Source organism: Topomyia yanbarensis, chromosome 2 (genome assembly GCF_030247195.1).
Source record: "Topomyia yanbarensis strain Yona2022 chromosome 2, ASM3024719v1, whole genome shotgun sequence".
NCBI lineage: Eukaryota > Metazoa > Arthropoda > Insecta > Diptera > Culicidae > Topomyia > Topomyia yanbarensis.
This window is the reverse complement of record NC_080671.1, coordinates 20,449,194-20,468,762: the sequence shown is the minus strand read 5'-3', so window position 1 is coordinate 20,468,762 and position 19,569 is coordinate 20,449,194. Positions and strand designations below refer to the sequence as shown.

The 19,569-nt window shown below is 43.3% G+C and overlaps 1 protein-coding gene across 3 annotated transcripts in view; it reads left to right on the top strand.

Annotated features, from left to right (window-relative positions):
* The first annotated feature begins 1,455 nt into the window (after nt 1-1,455).
* The window catches only part of LOC131686246 (zinc finger protein ush), a 350,163-nt gene continuing 332,049 nt past the window's right edge, over nt 1,456-19,569 (top strand). The window contains exons 1-2 of one of the 3 annotated variants that reach the window (XM_058970510.1): nt 1,456-1,757; nt 3,045-3,301. In XM_058970510.1, coding sequence (XP_058826493.1) covers nt 3,265-3,301 — 37 coding nt within the window. In that variant the 5' untranslated portion in view covers nt 1,456-1,757; nt 3,045-3,264. Of the gene's footprint in view, nt 3,302-19,569 lie in introns of all 3 variants that reach the window. The other 2 variants (XM_058970509.1, XM_058970508.1) reach the window with 2 other exon arrangements.

Sequence of the window (19,569 nt, the reverse complement as noted above, 5' to 3'; positions counted from 1 at the left end):
ATCAATCGGTTTCTGCGTAATAATTTTTTTCTCAAGCGTTAGATCATTTCGTGGTTTTTGAGACATTGTTTCTTTGTTAAATTTCCTATAAAATCCACATAACGATTTATTTTTAGGAAGTAATGAGCGACTCCTGAAGGAATTATTTTGTAAATGTTAATTTTCCCATGCAAAATCCCATGTAAACTTTTAACAGTGGGCGCAAAAATATAGTTTCACCGATCGAGCTAAGAATTTGCACAGTTGTTCTAGGACCCAAATGGTACCTAAAAAGTTGCTCGGAGCTGGAATCTAATTTTTGTCCCACCCTAGTGCCCATGCGTCAAAACGGTACTGAATGTTCTGTGATCGTTCTGAAGCTAACAAAATTTCGCTAAGTTTGTTTTGCTTTCCTGAAGTTTGTAGAAATACTCTATAGAGCGCATTAAATTCAAAATTTTTATAATATTTATCTGAGTCAAACTATTTAGAAAACCGATAAAAGTTGCGTTTTTCACATAATTTCTTGTCATAGTAAAAACTGCAGCATTTATAAAACATCCCAGTATAGTAAATCGTAGTTTTGCGTGCCGACTTCGTCGCATCAGTACTTAAAGAACCGACCTGACCACACAGGTTGATGCTGAATCTGTGTTCAAAACTAGTCTCGGATGATGTCCCGCAAGCACAGACGTTCTGATTGCTGACGCACACCTATTTCTACTCGCGGATCACCCCATACCAAATGCGTGTGAGAATCACCCAGCTAATCTGATTAAACAAACAAAATATCACTATCCCAGTGCAGAAGTCACGTCACCTTTTGTTTAGAAGCTGCTTTCGATCAAGCACCGGAAATCGCGACCCTCCCAAGCGGATTAAACGGTCATTCGGTTCATACACGTAGTACCTATACCTACAGCATCATCGACACCCACTTGAATCTCTCAAACGGGTGGGGTGGGAATCGTCCCGATCGTAATAGGCTTCACGACAATATTGACTTCTGTCCTGCCCGCCGGGATATATGTAAAGGTTTTTGGCCAAAAAGTTCCCACCCCTCATAATCATCATCATCATCAACGGCAAACCGGATTGGGTTCTCGATTTCAGCCACGAACGTCACGTGCCACCGGCGACGGCGGCTGTGTCTCTCGCCGGCTAAAACGCTATCCCGTTCATTATAGTTAGTGCAGCGCGCGGGTTGATTAAGGGGGAAAACTTCGGCCTGAATGGTATCTCGGCCGATCCATTGTCGATAAGCTGCCATCTCGCCGCGCGCGCTGAGATAGATACCAACGGGAACGGGTGCCTCTATAGCTAGGGGGAATGAATGTTGCCATGAGATAGCACTGGCGACATACAACCATTAGTGTGTCCCTATATACAGACAGAACAGAACAGTCAGACAGACAGAGCATTTTGGGTGGAAGCCATCAGCCGTCGTCAACAACGACCAGCCGGAGTGGCTCTCTCTGCTTTCTTGGCTCCGAACGTGTGGCAGAGAGAGGGCAATAGTTCGAGAGAGCAGCAAACGTGTGTGTTTGGTGAGAAAGAGGGACATCAAGCATGGCACTCGCAGCAAGCAGGCCTGGGCTGGTAAAAAATACGAATCCGTCGGGTGGGTTTAGTGTTTAGTCGCTCTCGGTGTGTGCAGCACACATAAACAAAGTTCCCGGTGAGTTAGCGATCGACTTGTGCCGTTGGAAGTTTTGTGATTTTTGTGATAAATCGTGCATAAATATTGTGATGATGAGCTATCGGTATCGATTTGATTGGTAAACGATAGAATTAATCAAGTTTTACGCGTTGGTGATGCCAGTCAAACGATCAATCTAGGTCATAGCCTACTATAATGTGCAGTAAGTGATCACGATAAGCGCGTGATTGACACGAAATCGGCCAAAACGATCAGCCCGAGCGATAGCAATCAAACGGAAATGTCAAACTTTTATCGCAATAGTGCGATTTTCCCGTGAAGGTGTTTTTCCTTGGTTCTGTTTTGAACTGGCAGTTCGCTCTCTCTCACTCTACCGTGGGGGCTCTTGCAGTGTATGTGTGTATACATGCATGAGCGAACCATCTACAGTAGTGAGCAGCAAGTGTTGGTGCATTTGTGTGTGAGTGGAGTGGCACAGTGGAAAAAAGTGTTGCAATATATGTATCGTTACCAGGGTTTCGCACGTGCAACCACTCGCCGACAACCTGTCAAACAAAAGTTTATTTGAGAAGCGATATTTTTGCTGGTTCTTTGTTCTGCGCGACCACACTGTAATTTTATTCATGTTTGTAATAAATATTAAAGTTGAAATATTTTTCTGCCGATAAAAGCGAGAAGATTGTGAACAAAGTTGTTACTTAGCGGAAAGCGATAAAAAGTCCGATAGACGCACAGCAGGCGGACGCGTCGGCGGCGGCGGCAGTGTGGGTACGGTGGAAAGTGCAAATACAAAATCAGCATTTCCATCGCAATCTAACCGTTTGGATCTTTTGGTCCTGTGTCTCGTATTCGGCTGGTGCGGTGGTGAGGTTTTAACTTCAACAACAACGCCAGAAAAAGAGGGAAAAAACAGTGACGAAATTGCAATCACGCAGACCAAAAAACAAATGGGCATTCAATAAATAAAAATACACATTTTATGCGATTTCTGCCGTATCTTCCACAAATGACTCATAAACAAGCGGCTGATGCTGTTGCCGGTGCTGCTGCAAGCGAAGCGTCGTCGACCGCAAGCGACAAATTCGACGCAACCAAATCATCATAAAAACATAAACGTCAAAATAAAACACCACGGATCGCCACCTCGCGATTTCGGCTGCTCCACATGAGGCCCGGGCTGATTCTGGCTGTGCGATTTCTGCACCAATCGGTTCTCCAGCCGTGAGCACGTTCCGGAACGGCATGTTATCATCCCCCGAATAATGAAATAATAACACGAACAACGTGAAAATAAATAGCGGCACCGGGTGCGCGGCCATCTTTGTCACTGTTGGTTAGCGGAACAACTGTCAGCTGTGCTCGTGTATGCCGTGTTGCTTATCTGCACAGATTTTCCTCGATTTAGGGTAGAGTAGGAGGAAGAGAGCAAATTTCATCGCAAAACTAGCAAGTGTTGGAGCAAACAAAAACAACAATAGTTAGGTGCGATTGGCAGTAAAAATTGACCGGTCGTTTCCCGGCTGCTGTCGGATCGAACAAGCCACGCGCGCGCGGTTTTGTTCGCGCGAGGCTGGTAAAAGGCAACGGTGCGCACTCGAGTCACCGTGGAGACACAGCAGCCGACTATGACGGTGGAGTTGAGCCTCGAAGCAGTCGTAATGGGTAGGTTATTGTTTTGCAATTTAGATGTTTATTTATTTTTGATGCTGGGCCAATTTTGACCGCTCTGTTGCCAGCAGGGGTGGAAAGGGTAGAAGCGAGTGTCGAGAGGCAATATTTTTAGTTTTATGCTTGGTGTTCAAATTATACGATTTTTCACTTCGATCTGTTGTTTGTATGGAAGGATGAATAGCGAATAAAGTTTGTCGTCCTATATTTTTATCGCTGTGGGTACAATTGGCGGAGTTTTATTTTTATAACTAAATTCAGCTCTCGCCGAGGCTTTTACTGTTATTATAACAATTTATTGTATGTTGAAATGGGTTTAGCCTTGTCTGAAAGAAGATTGAACACATTAGTCATATTTTATCGATTCAGCTCGGGGTATTGTTCTGTTTATGAATGGATATAAATTCACTGTGAATAAAATAAAATATTCCACTCAGATTGAGTTTGATTAAATTATTTAATAACCAAGTTATGTTAGCCCATTATTCGCTAACCACATAAACAAGTTTAATTATGTTAGTTTTGTTTCTGTTATAAATTAGAGCTGCTGAACCAAGCCATTTCACTACTTACGTATCATGGAACGGATTTTACATTCCTAATTGTATTTAAATTTCTGCTCCGAAGCAAATCATCCCTCCAAGGAAGCACGTCGTTCTACTTCGCCCAGACCACACATAGCGTGTAGGCATTTTGATAAGGATTTTTTACCACTCGCTATTTCCCTCCACAGGACCGAATGCCTGCAACTTCGATAACAATCACAATATCGTTGCACAGCCATTGCGGCGGCAGCCACCCTTGCCGAAGGAACCGTTCAAAAGACGCATGTGTTTACGAGTCGTTTAAATGGTGTGGTTCCTTGGATTTTTACATACACATCAAGCACAAACAAACACACGCAGGACAACGTTCCGGCGACGCCGACTAGGATGAAATTGTGAATAATAATGATCTAGTACCGCAGAAACCTCTGAACTGCTTTTCGCAGGAGCAGGGGTTTGGCATTGTCGTCGGTTATAATCCTGATACCGGCTCCTTATATCGTAGAGTTGGCATTGCTTCCTTGTTGGTCGTGGCGGTAGGAGAGAGAGAGGGGGCTGGAAGTACTTACACAAACAAAGACCCATACACCTGTAATAACACGTCAACAACGAAAACAACAACCCGCCGGGTTTGGGTTGAGAGTGTTTTCCGCGTGATAATCATGTGTTTAATTATAATTGCTATGGCTGTGTTCTCGTCGTCGTTAAATCTAGGTATCCACAAAACCGAACGGGCGTGTGTGTCGGACGGGAATTTGCATGACTCGGTGCGTGTTTTAAGATTTTACAACGATACATACCCTCTCGGGCTGGTTTGCCACAGCAACCCTTCGCGCAGTGCAAAGCAGAGGTGGTGAACCTACTATCGGACATTTTCGCTGGCCCAGTTCTCGTTGGGGGAAGATAAGATTTGAATTATATTGTTTCTTTTTATCCATCAGTATCAGCAAACCAAACAGGGTAATTACCCGGCGGTCATCAGAGTTGTATACGGGAGCGTGGAATGAATGAGTTTTACTGGAGGACATAAAATGGTAGGTTTTACGTCATTGTTGAGTATCGACAAATTCCATAGTTCGCTCATTTCAGAGAAACAGGAGGGAATCTATCATCAATATCAGATTCTGTAGTCCTTCACTGATGGCGAAAATGGATTAGAGAGTATGCGAGAAGTATACCCATAGCGACCACCAGGCGGTTCGCGACCGTATCGGTCAACTTTGCTGCAGCACGGAGAAGGATGACCGGCGAGCGAAAATGAAAGACGAAAGGCTTCAATAAAAACCTCTTCGTTGAGACACTTCGGCTTCGGACAGCGAGACCGAGAACGTGAATGTGGCCAATCCAACAAGAAGGATTGTGACGGCTTTTGACGTCACAATGCCGCGAAAACTAAAACCACACAATAGACGGCGTCCAGCTTACTGGTGGAACGAGACGCTTAGTACGCTACGCGCTGCTTGTCTCAGCAATACCGGAGCCAGATAGATAGGAGCGCAAGGAAGCGTTTCACGAAGCTGCTTTAAAACAGGAGATCAAGCATAGCAAAGTCAGATTGGCATAAGGAGTTATGCCGAGAAGTAGATGCCAATCCTTGGGGAGATGCATATCGAGTCGTGATAGCGAAAAAGAAGGGCATGTTGACTCCAGCCAAAATGTGTCCGGGTAACCTGACGATAATCGTTGAGGGTCTCCTCCCGAAGCACGATCCAACCACCTGGCCACTGACACCGTACGGCGAAGAAGAAGAATAAGCAAACACGGAAGACCGGTAAGTGACTAACGATGAGCTAGTAGAAACACCGAAGCGGCTGACATCAAACATAGGCACCGGTTCTGAGGGAATACCGAACGTGGTGCTGAAAGCTGCAATCCTGGCATACACAGACATGTTCCAAAAGTTTCTAGATGAAGGCAACTTCCAGAAATGTGGAAGGTTGGTGTTGCTTCCAAAGCAAGGGAAGCCACCGAGCGATCGGGCCTCGTATAGGCCTATATGTTTGATGGATACACTTGGAAAACTCCTGGAAAGAATCGTCCTTAACAGGTTGAAGAGATGCACGGAGGGCGAGCTCGGACTATCCAATATGCAGTGTGGATTTCGCAAAGGAGTTTTGACAATGGAAACAATTTAGACAGTGCTGGAGAGTGTGGAGAAGGAATCTAAACGGAAGCGAAAAGGAGATCGATACTGCGCTGTGGTCACAATAGATGTGAAGAATGCATTTAACAGCGTCAGCTGGGGAACCATCGCCGCAGCGTTGCACGGGATGAGGGTCCCCGACTATCCATGGCAGATCCTGAAGGGCAACTTTCAGAGCAGAGTGCTGCTGTACGAGATGAACGAAGGGTAGAAGTCAATGCGAGTCACAGCGAGCATTCCTCAATGCTCCATTCTCGACTCAACTTTTTGGAACGGGATGTACGATGGGGCTGTCCAGAAAAGTGAAAATCGTGGGTTTCGCGAACGACGTGTCACTAACTATGATGAGTGAAACACTTGTAGAAATTGGGGTGTCAGTGATGGAGACAATAAACGCGATCGAGAACTGGATGAATGGGGTCAAGTTGCAGATAGCACCACACCACAAGACGGAGGTGTTGTTGGTCAGCAACTGCAAAGCGGTTCAGCGGATACAGATCGACGTCGGAGGGCACATGATTTCATCGAGGCGTGCACTGAAGCATTTGGGAGTGATAATCGAGGACTGGTGGAGCTTCAACAACCACGAAAAAGTCGCCGAAGGCAACGAACATAATAGCGAGGATCATGCGGTCCTAGAAGCAGCGCGAGATGTCTGCTATCAAGTGTTTCGTCATCTATAGGGCGTTCCTGCTTAAAGTGCGGCGTTGAAAACCAAACGGAACCGCGAAAAGCTGTACAGGACGTTCCGGCTGATGGCCATACGAGTCATGAGCGCGTACAAAACAATATTGTCGGAGGCAGTATGCGTTATCACCGGGATGATCCCCATCTGCTTCACCCTAGTGGAGAATATTGAGCGCCACAATCTAAAAAACACCAGAAACTTGAGGGATGGGACAATATGGAGAAAGATAGGTGGACCTATCGACTCATCCCTGTCGACGTGGGTCAATAGAAATCACGGAGAGGTGAAGCTGACACAACTCCTGTCGGGTCACGGCTGGAAGTATCGTCGTCGGTTCGGGCACGCAACGTCACCGCTGTACCCGGAAAGTAAGAACGTCGAGGAGATACCGGAGCATGTGGCCTCCGAATATCCGACGTTCGAAGCGACGCGCAGGGAGATGCTTGAAGCGGGAGAACCGGACATCAACCCGGATAATGTCGTCTACAGAATGACAACCGCCGTAAACTCGTGGAAGTAGCCTGTGGTATTCGGCAACTGAAATTTCTCGCAGTGTTTCAGCAAAAAATTGACCGAGTGGGTTTCTGTTCACATGTCGTAAGAGGCGACTAACAACACCTGTGCCATCAAATGGTGAGATGACACAGTACTCACAAGATTCCTATCTCATAGCTCCACGTGAGTCTATCGAAAGCAGCGAAATGAGAGGGTGCCTACGGGCGTCCCGTAAAAGTTATGGTCCCATCTAAGGTTTGACGCGACCCACATCGAGGGTTAAACAGCGGAGACATCGATATATCGAACCCCAGTCCTATGTACAACTAGGACTGGGATCCGAGCCAAAAACGATGCCTGTGGGGCATCAGAGCGCACCACACAGTATTTTTGCATATCAATCGGCGCTCTGACAGTGTTGACTTTCCTTTCCTAGCTTTGCGTGGGAACAAAACAAAAACACTAAGAATACTGTAAACATGAGTTTGGAGGAGATTGCGGCGATGGAGGTGGAAAATGAGAAGGATTACGCGGAAATCAAACTTGGAGAGCAGCTAAACAGCGGCTCGTTGGAGGATTTTGAGTCCAGCACTTCGTCCATTCTCTACTCTCCAGAGAGAGACGAGGATCGGACAGTGACCAAGGAGAATACAGACTAGAGGAACACGAGGAACTCGTCACGGAGCGGCGAAGAAACACTATGGGTGACTGCTGAGAAACGTCCACAAACCCGATGAAGCGCTAGAGTTTGTGAATATCCCAATAGGGAAGGCACCATCCAAACGACAGCGTTCGACGGACACGAAGTCGCCTAACAATACTGGGTGCATAAAGCAACCGAAACCGAAAATGATCAAGGGACAGGTCCTAGACAGACACTAAAAACTGAGCAGCACCCAACCTTCAACGAGATGGCCAAGTCGTGCTCGATGGCCATCATTCCGTTTGTGCACCCTGCAAATACTTTCAACCATGAACAGGTGAATGCTACTCGATGCGCGCTAATGGAGAAGACTTAAGTTTTGGAAGTGTCCTTACAAACAAGAGTATCACCTGTGAAGACAAAGATATAGCTAAGAGGCTGCATGATGCCACAGCTGCCGTCAAGCCATGTAAAGGCGCTTCTTTGGAAGCCGTTGAAGCGTCGCAGATTCCAAAACAAGCGCGTTACATCAGCGCTTTGAAGAGGTTGAGTAAAGAACCGGTTCTCGGAGCAAGGGTGAAAGAGCAGATCGTAGAGTACGAGTCGAAGGAATACGCCCGTCACATTACATCGAACGAACTGCGATCTACTGACCTTACAAAGTTCAGGTACTTACCGTTGAGAATAGTACAGAACCCGAAAAAACCGAACAAGTCACGGTTGATATGGGACGCTAAAGCGCGTGTGGAAGGCGTAACATTCAACAAGATTCTCTTCAGGCAAGGGAACATAGTGGGGGACTTAAAAAAGATGTTCCATCAAATCAGGATACAAGATCAAAACAAGCAATCACAGCTGCTCATTTTCCGGCAGCATAATTAGAACCCTAAATTTTCATCGTGGATGTGGCCACCCTCGGAGCAACCTGCTCGCCAAGGCTAGCGTTGTTTGTAAAAAAAAACAAAAACGCAACGGAGTCTGCTGAATCCTTTCCGAGAGCGACAAAAGCTATCACGGAGCACCACTACGTAGATGACTTTCTGACTTTCTCTTTGCGAAAGAGGAAGCTGTCCGGTTAATCGCCGAAATGAAATACGTCCATTTGCAAGCAGGTTTCAAAATTACGGATGATCATACGTATCACCCTGTAATTCAGGAACCAGAACTCGGATCCACACAAAATTCAACAGCAGCTGATGGACCTTTCATTTAAAATCAAGTTTGTCAAAATCAGTTCAAATCTTAGAGGATATCGGAGAACCGGAAACACGTCAGCCGAGCCACCCGAGAACGTCTTCACCATTGACCTGAACAGCATGAAGGAAGAAATTAAGACACTAATCGAAAGTAGAAGTATGCCAACTAAACGACAAGTCTTGTGTAACTATAATATCATTATTCGACCCACTAGGACTGATTGCACACTTTGTTGTACATGGGAAAATTTTCATGCAATAGATATGGAAAAGTGGCACAGACTGGGATGATCACATCGTTGAAGAATTACATAATGAGAGGACACATTGGTGCCAGAACATTCAAAATCTAGATGAAGTGAGGGTGCCTCGTTGTTTCTTCAAGGGGATCAACCTTTCTACTCTCAAAGATGTGGAAGCCCCTCTATTCGTAGACGCCAGCGAAGTGGCCTGTGGGGCTGCCTTATATTTTCGATTCATCGACAACGGTAGACCCAGATGTGTTCTAGTAGCAGCAATAATGAAGGTCGGTCTGTTGAAATCTCGTCTAGAGCTACGCTCGAAAAAATCATCAATTTGTTGCGTTCCGTATAGGAGAGATTCCCACTTCAACGAGCGTTTCATCTACGCTCGTACCATCGAAAATGAACATGGAGCCATGAAATGGAAAGATGGACCAATTTTGGTTTACTGAGGGCGATGGCCCAAGTATTACGAACCGTGTACAGGTTCAAAAGTGAAAATGGATCTCAGTCGAATATTCTAGCACAGAGGAAGCTATGGAAACCTCATTTAACAGCAGGTACGAGTTGAAACCTATCCAGACGAGTATACGATTATGTGGCATAACATTGGTGATTCGACCAGCTCATCACGCATCCCGAAATCCAGCTCACTTTACCAACTATCGATATTCTTAGATGAAACACATGTTCATTCGGATGAACAGTAAGTTCCACGAAGCACCTACCGTGACGTATGATGCGAAGTTTCCAATTATATTACCAAGGAAGCACTTCGCTGTTCATCTTCTAGCGAAAGCTACTATCAGGAGTTCCTCCAAGGAAATGGGAAGCCAGCTTGCAACGGTTTTTTATACCTGGACTACGAGTGCTGATCCTTCAGGTATCGAAACAGTGTGTTACCGACTATTCTCGTGACCTTGTGTACAAAAGTGACCCGTTGTCTTCGTAGCGCTCCAAGACAACATTTAAATAAAGGCACGAAGCTAGAACCAGCCAGAAATTCATATGGCTCTCGTGTTGCTTGAACAAAGGAAGTAGACGCTTCTGTAGACACTTTTTGATGTATATCTCTCCATTTACAGTCCAGATAGCCACGAACGACGCGCTCTGTTTGCCACATTAGCAGATCGCTTGACAAATCATTACTGGCAAAGTTCAAAAGTTTCTGCTTCCTTACTTCCTCCGAAACAGCAAATTTGTGCTGAGCAGTGAAGAACAGCAGCCCCGGAAGCTGTCGGAAGTCCGCCTTGACGTAAGTGTCATCATCCATGATGAGACAATGATGCTTCATATCTGGGTATAGTTTCCGGGCCCGTGACTTTTCCACCATATGTTGACGTTCGTCACGGAGCCTTCTGCACTTTTTACGTACGCAGTCCCTCTCTGTTCTTGGCTCTCTAAACGAAGGACTTGGACAGATTCAGCTTTGTGGCCACAACCCTGACCGAAGCATTGGGATTACGCTTAAACGCATTCACTACACGTTTGTGATCCTCACCACTAATAGAACATCCATTCGGACCGCTTTTCTCCTTCCGTTCGATGCACAGAGTTTGGTAGTAACGTTGAATTCCGAGTTGTTTTCCGATGTCCCGAATAGAGTTGAGGATTTTCCAAGTACTTGCGAAAAATAAATTCGCATCGTTGCTTTTCGGATGGCGCCATTTTTTTCCAATTATCGAAAAACTGATAGCGATAAAAATACAGCGTAAAAAAGACACTCTAAACTACTTCTACCCAAATTTTTAAAGAAAAAGTATCCAATGGGTTATTTTCTGCAGTGTTTTTTCCGTGATACAATTTGGTGTGGAACACCTTTTATAACAATTTCAAACCTCTGCAAGTGTCTTTGAAGCGTGTGTGCAGTACATATGCATTAAGAGCTATTTTACAGCATATATATAGCCAATGTATAGTCAATATAATGCTGTGGTTTTATTTATTATGCAAAATTCTTTAGATTTTAATTCGACATATTCCATTGCATTTGGTCAACAGCTTTTTTAAAGACTGCTTTATATGCTGACTTAAAGCGGATATAAAACTAAGGAGCACGTCGTTTGGCATAAGTTCGTTTGGCATAATGTTCATTTGGTATAACAGCAGGTGACACATGCTTTCGTTTGGCATAATGTTCATTTGGCATAATGGTCATTTGGCATAATGGTCGTTTGGCATAATCGTCATTTGGCATAATGGTTGTTTGGCATAATTTGAAATATCCATTGAAATCTCTTATATTTAATGTTGACGCCTAATGTGGCTACGCCACATCGCTTTAAGTATGGTAGTTAAACTATTTGATAGCCCCTATGTTATGAGTAACTCGAGCAAACGAGTGAGTTGCTGGTGAGAGGTAGCCACTTCTGACAGCGGGTCGATGACCACCTCGGCCCCTTGGTCTCGGTTATGCGATATTTCCAAGGGCTATTTGGTATATTGATTCAAAGAACTGCTCATGTTTGAAAGAAGAAATCAACCCCTAAGTTTGAGCAAACGAGTGGATCACCAGTTTACTTGCGAGCGCTATTTGGTATACAAATTCAAAGAACTGCTCATGTCTTAAAGAAGGAATCAATCCTTGTTTCTGGCAAATATATACGTGTATATTTGCCAGAAGGTCGATTCCTTCTTTCAGTCATGAGCTGTTCTTTAAATTTGCATACCAAATGGCCCTCGCAAGTAAACTGGTGATATACTCGTTTGCCCGTTTTACCCAAAATTAGGAGTTGACTCCTTCTTTCAAAAATGAGCAGCTCTTTTCTAAGTTCGCTAGCAAAGTGTTGATTTACTCGTTTGCCCGGATTAGTTAAACATAGTGGGTTGATTCTTCTTTCAAATATGAGCAGTTATTTGAACCTATATACCAATTAACCCTTGGCATTGTCGCATAACTGAGACCAAGGATCCGAAGCGGGATCCGCCGGGTTCCGATGGTGCGTCGGCGGCCCCTCGCGAGCAAACCTGCGATCCACTCGTTTGCCCGGATTACTCAAACATAGGGGCTATCAACTAGTTCAAGTCAGACGGAGCGGAGCGATGTCGGACAGCACCGGGTTTAAAGCGATGTGGCGTAGCCACATTAGGCGTCAACGACTAGTAACAGAAAGTTCAACGTATTTTTTAAATTATGCCAAACGACCATTATGCCAAATGAACATTATGCCAAACGAACGTATGTGTCACCTACTGTTATGCCAAATGAACATTATGCCAAATGAACTTATGCCAAATGAACTTATGCCAAACGAACTTATGCCAAACGACGTGCTCCCATAAAACTACGTTATAAAGCTTATCGCTTACTTGGGAAACTTTGCTATAATTCTATATCTGCCGGCCAAGTCGGCCCTACCAGATTCTGATAGTGACGAGACGAGGTGTTATGTCTTAGTATTACTAGCGATGTGGCTTCTTAAATATCGTTGGAACCTTATTGATGAAAAACTGAAAGTGCAAATGTGGTAACACTGGCCACCCTGTGGAATGGATGATGGGGGTTATGTCTTAGTATAGTAACGATGGGGCTTCTTAACGCCTCCCGTGGCTGGGGTACGTTTAAGAGCGGTCTTTCTAGCCAACTGCTTGCTTTCCCTCCGATGGACTTGCGGGCGGACTGTTTGCTACGGGCCGTGGCGCGAAAAATGATGCTCCGCTACTGCTGATGCTGGTAGTACAACGACGGTCAAACGAATGATGAGACAATCCGACCGACCGATATTTTTATTCAGTCGTGCGAATACACACTACTATTGATCTCTCGCTCGTTTCGCGTTTCGAATATATTGTTCCCCCATCCTGAATACGAATGATAAAGGAAATAAATTTCTAGCGGACCTATACTTATAACTTATCATCATTTTATTGTTCGGATGGTGAACTATATTTACTTTTTCCGAACCGTTTTCGGAAGATTTTTTAACATACTATTTTTTCGTAGTTAGTACATGTACTGAATATTCCAAAAAATAATGCACTGTTGGCAAGCCCGTAGCGTGCGGTTGGCCTCCGCCGAGGGTGCCAGCCACATGAGGGCGCTGAAATCAATGAATATTAAAATAAGTTATACACTAAATTATAGTTCGAAAGTCGAACTGAAAAAAAAAACTGAAAAGAGGCAACTAAGACCGTTTTTGCTTAAGGAGGAACTGATTCATGTAGTAAACCCGACAGTTGTCGAAATATATGAACTGACAGCGGCTGGGATTAGAACCTAACTCAGTTTCGATGTCAAGCTAAAAAGGCATAAGACCAACACCAAAGTCGTCAGAAGACGCCACGGCCCTATTAGTCCCATTCAAATTTATTCACAATAAATGATATTGGTTTCATATGTAAAGTGAGTAAAAGAATAGATAACAAGCATGTCTAAGTGGCAAGAAACAAACAATTTAACTGCAAAAACATCAAAAGAAAAAATCGCGAAAATTATTGTAAACTTTATCATCCGTTTTTTTAGATTCAAAGAACAAAAGTGGGACAGACCTCCTTAAAGAAGACAACCCCATGACGTACTGTCAGAACTGATGATTTCTCGACGCCGAGAGGTGTTCCTTAATCTTTCAAAGTTGTCGGAATCCAGCTTAGACCCAGCCCAGTTCTGCACTAAATTGAAGTTCTGTTTGAAATGTTATCTGAGTTTTTGGTGTTTTTGGAAGCGCTGGAAACTCCTTGTTAGATCTAAGACCAGGACCAGTTTGCTTCGGCTTTGAGTTAAAGTTTCCTGGCGGCCTCTCTAGAGAAAAAATTAATCTCATTTGCCTATTGTTTTAGGAACATATGGGGATCGTCATAGTGACACTCTTCTTGAGCCAAAAGAGTATAATGATTTGTAGTGATAGCTCTTTTTAGTATTTCTCCAAAAGAGTGCTTACAGCGTCTATAAGAGGATTCTTCGGGTGTTGTTTGTACATGGATAATGGAAATAGATAATTCTCAGCGCAATTCTCACACCGACTTACTACAATGGCTCATTTGCTAGTGTTTAGTGCAATGCTGCAATCCGTAACCAGCGGAACAGGCAGACGTAGAACTCGTAATTAATCACCAAATGTCATCCGACACGCGTTTGAAGGGACACAAATTTTTGTCGCGTCCAGTGCGACAAAAATATGTGCATTCAAAAAACATCGCTCAATCCATTGATAATACGCTAAGTATTCTAAAAATTAAAAAAAAAACTGAAACAGAAATATTCAACAGAGACAGATATCCCGAAAGTTCGCCCAATTAAGAAATTCTGTTTAAAGCATGCAAACGACATTAGTTGTTCCAACAAAGGGTCCTTGAAACAGCCGATCCCATCATTCAGTAGATCCACGCATGACAAACTCGAATCAATAACCTCACCGTCGATCTCAACTTTATAAGCGGACATGTATACGCGGTAGTGCTTCATACAAGCCATGTCGCCACGAACGTCGTTTGCATGCTTAACTGAGTGAACTTTCGGGATAACTGTGACTGTTCAATATTGCTGCTTCAGTTCTTTCGAAATCTTTAGAACATTTGGCGAATTTATCTTTGACTTTTGTTGTATAAAATTCCACTGACATTTCACATATCTGTTTGAAATTGTTTAAACCTATGAACCTGAAGTTTTTCTTCAAGGGAATTGTGATATAAATTACCCAAGATAAAACTACAATTTAATCAAACGTGACTTTTACACGTATAGTACACATTTGGACACTCCTTTTTTATTGTCTATCTTTGTCACATTCGTACTACTCAGATCACCCTCAAAAACCACCATTCTTAGTTTGTTGAAAATTCCACCCTTTTGCATTGAGATCAGTGCATCTGAACAATCATTTCACCACCCGATCTCCGCCACGGATTTAAATCCTCAGAAACAATGAAAGATAAAATTCCTTCTCACTCACTCACCTGCCACAGATCAGCTGCCGATTCGCCTACAGCGCCAGACCAATCAAACCTAAGCTATGATCCGCTGGGCGGCAAACGTCTCAGCCAGCCACCCCGCCAGTTATCGCTATCGGTTATATGCTCTGGAATTCGGTTCGCTATCCCTTTACTTCCATTCCCCGTGAACTGCTTCATCGCATCATTCAAATAAATGAGTACGGACGAATGCCTGGCTCAGAGGAAAAAAAGCATATCTTTATCAGATTAATGGGCATCGCAGGCGAAGCGGAAATTGCCGCGGGGCTCCACTCGCCGGCGATTGTCTCTTTTTTTTCCCCTAACACGGAGCCGGGATCGAGATCCGCTTATCCATCCCATTCCTTCTTCCTGCGGATCGGTCGGTCTTTCCGTTCTCATCGCCCGAAGAGTAAAACCAAACCGATAAGATAAGGGAGTTTCGATTCGTTTGCTCTGGCATGGATTCGGAACGATGACGGTGATGATGATGATGATGCGATGATGAGTTCTGACTAGTTGTTTTGGAATGGGGACAGTCCATTTGAAAACAGAATCGGACTGACAGATTAGCTAGGTGAGTCATGCTGTGGTTTATAGAGGAATGAGGAGCTCTAATCAGATACTGTAACATGTAACTTCATGTAGAACGAGGTGCTCTATGTTACAAAAGTAAATAGCAGTTTTACTACAGCAAAAAATAATGAAGGTTAATGATAATTTACACAATTATTTTACTGTTCGATTATGTTTATTACTATCCCAAGAGTTGTAAATTACGAGTTAAAAGGAACTCCTAAATTTTAAACTTCCTGTTCCTTAACTGTCCTGATCGTCAAGACTAATATGCCATAACTAGGCTAACTGCTTGCTCGATAGCAGCTTTTCCCGCGGTAGACGTCTCACACATACGAACCCATTAACATGCTCGTAATGTGGGAATAATTACGATTAAAATATCTATTCCACTGATCCAATTATCACCCGCCTCGCAGCCATTTTTCGCCACCCCCTCCTAATGCGCTTGATCCATGTTCGGCCGGCGTAAATGGCTGTGACTGTGGTTCGTGCCGTAAAGCTTTAGAGCCAAACCACGGACCAATTAACTCCTTTTACCCTTTCGGATTTTCACCGGATTGTTTCTTTCTTCCTAGTTTACTATTTTTTTTCGCAGTCCACCGCCCCCACGAATAACCGATTAACTATCGCGACCGTAAACACGATTCCGCACAAGCAATTATGAAATGGTTCATTTTTTTCTGTTCTAATTTTTATCTTTCTCTCTTCTCCCCCTCTGTCTCTTTCAGGTAAGTTTTGATGGCCGTCGCCACAAGCGGCCCCGAAGTACGGGTTTCCTACGCGGATAAGCTTTTACCACACACTATCGGATTCATGGATCGGACCTCCTCGGTTACCGAAGGGACTACCTAACTACTGGGTAGGGGTGTGTTTGGTCCCTTTCTTCGAATCGCAAGGTATCGGCGTGTGATTGTAAATGTCTCGTGATTTAATGGACTTTTTTCTAAGCTGGGCAGATAAGCACAGGTAACGCGGGGGAATGAGAAAGATTGGTTATGCATTACCGGGATTTGTTTCCGCCTTGAGCTGGTCGTATTGGGTAATAAGAGATAACTTCGAATGCGGCGTATTTTTCACACTTGGATTATTCAAGTGGACTTAGAACTATCTGTTAGCTTGAATATTAGATGTTTAGAATATCAGAATATTGTTTAAAAAATATTAGGAAAAACTATTCTCTGTTGGTCGTACCTAGACTTTGAAGTCACCAAAATTGAAGGTCCAGCACAGCATCACCTCATAACCATGGCAAACAAGAACAGTTTCGTTGTATTTTGTGTCAACAGATGACTCAAGAATACCCCTGACACTCGGTCGTTTGTCGCTTTGACTCATCGCATCCATTCGTTCTGGAATATGTAATCTGCTATAGCTATTCTCAATCAACGTTACACTCGTGACATTTCTACACGTCATCGGCAGTAATCCACACTGTTCCTTCATTCAGATTCTCCGGTCTTCAGACATTAATTTGTTAAAAGCTTTTTAACTTCTCTTGATACAGCCGAATCGATCTGTAGTCTTCGACAAAGTGGTAGACAAAAATGCCTCAGCAATATCCCATACAAACTTTGAGCAAGTTAGTGCGGTAGCTAGACATGTTCAAATTCGATCCATAAATAAATTCAAACATATATCAGGCACTTGTGTGGACAATAGGAATCGATTCATATATTATGGACGAACCCGAAGTTAATGCAACATGGTAGACCACAACATTTCTGGTATTTATCGAATCGAAAACAAATTCGCCGAAATTAAATTTTTTGTGCATGTGTTGCTTGAAATTTTGCGTAAAATTCCTCGTGGAATTTCACGTGAAAGTGTATGGTAACCATTGTTAATGACGTAACCACGGAGCGTTGACTTTCACGAGGAATTTAACGTGAAATTTTACGGAGCATTTCAGGCGGATTTTCGTGTCGAATTTCACGTTAAATTTCATGTGGAATTTTACGTGGAGTTTCCCATGGAATTTTACGCAGAATTCAAACAAATTTTCGCGTAATTATACGCGTTATTTCACTTCAAATTTTACGCCAAGCTTCCCTCGGGATTTTACATGAAATTTGGAATGGAATTTCACGCAGACTTTAGCGTGGAATTTTAGGTGAACTTTTACGTAGAATTTAGAAGGAATTCAACGCTGAATTTTGCGTGAAATTTTGCATGGAATTTTAGTGGAGTTTCACGTGGATTTTCACGTGTAATTTAACGTGGAGTTTTACGCGAAATATCACGTGGAATATTATGTGAAATATCAAGCGCTATTTAAAAAAAAACTACAAGGGGCAGCCCTATGGGGTTGCACGAACTGTAGACGTAGGACTATACTACTTAATGTAAAATATTTATTTTCTTAGTACTTAGTGTGTGGGAAAAAACACCCGGACCGGTGAAGAAAAATCAAATTTTAGACAATATAATCACATCTCATGTATAGAACAAGCTTTCTAGTTGCTCTCAAACAGATCCTAAAAGTTCAAACACCCATGGATAACCTCAAGTTTGTAGATGTATTTCGATGCCACAGGATTGTAAAATGGTTAATATTACGTCATGAAAATTAAATTCTTCCGTGACAATTTTTTTGCCTGCAAAATGCCCTGTGTGTATGCAAAGCTCATGATTTGTTGGGATATTAGTATTGATCGGAAAATGCTTTCCAACGCTGCGCATTGCATACATACAGGACATTTTGCAGGTCACCAGAAGCTGTTCATTTTACCACCGCCACATGTTCATTCACCCACTCGCTATAAACATGTCTCATTTTTGGACATGTTTAGAAATCAAGTCTCATGTTTGAAAAAATGTGTTTTTGACGAATTATTTTTACCAGATATGTACAAAACATGTCTAACAAGAAACATAAGGTGATTGTAATATCTCATTCACTTATTAGTTAGAAAATAATGACTTTGCTTAACGTGTTCATTTTACCGCCAGTTCCCCTACCTACCAACACATTCGTCACAAACATTGAACCCAAGCGTACAATGCAAAATGAGTCAACGCTGATGATGATGGGTAGAGCGAAAGAGACAACTAGTACCACCACGACACCATTAGCGCGTTTCACCAAAATTCCACGCGGCCTTTCCCGATTGAAAGGAACGGCCGCGCTTAGCTCATCTGTCATAATATCGTGATTTTGCATAGCGAAGGGCTGAATGAAAACACATTTTGTTCCAAAAAACAGCCCTGCGTTATGCAACACTTTGTGCAGGTTGATTATACCAGTTGCAAGTGGGGCCAAATTCGCCAAGTTCCGTAAAATTCCTTTTAAATTACAGAATTGATAAAATTGCTTAGATGAGCCAAACTAATTAATCAAATTCTGTTTTAAAAACTGCCCTTGCGTTTAAACCAAAATGGGAAGTTTATTACTAACACTACATTACTTAATTTCAAGCGCAAATAGCAAATACATGTGCTAGTTAAACCAAAAATTTATTGGCAACATTACAGCGGCATTTAGGAAGCAGTTGGAGCGGTCGCCTGTTGGACGACACAGGGTAGCGTCCCTCCACAGCCAGTGTAACGGACTTCTAGCTCAGCTACACTGGCTGTAAAAAACTGAGCGCAGTGATCTGCTTCGCCAGCCGTTCTTTAAATAGTCAATGATGACGTCATTCATAGAAGCGTTGCGCGCTAGGTACACCAATGCGTCGTACAGGGCTTGGGAAGCGCTATCTTCTGTGTGTAAATGCGCGATATTTTGACAAGGTTGTATATTATTTAATTTTTTAATGCTATGATATCAAAAATCTTTGTGTTTATCTATTGGAATCTATTCTTAGAAGTATTTCGGGGCGATTTGCGCAAAAAATTTGAAAGTTTAT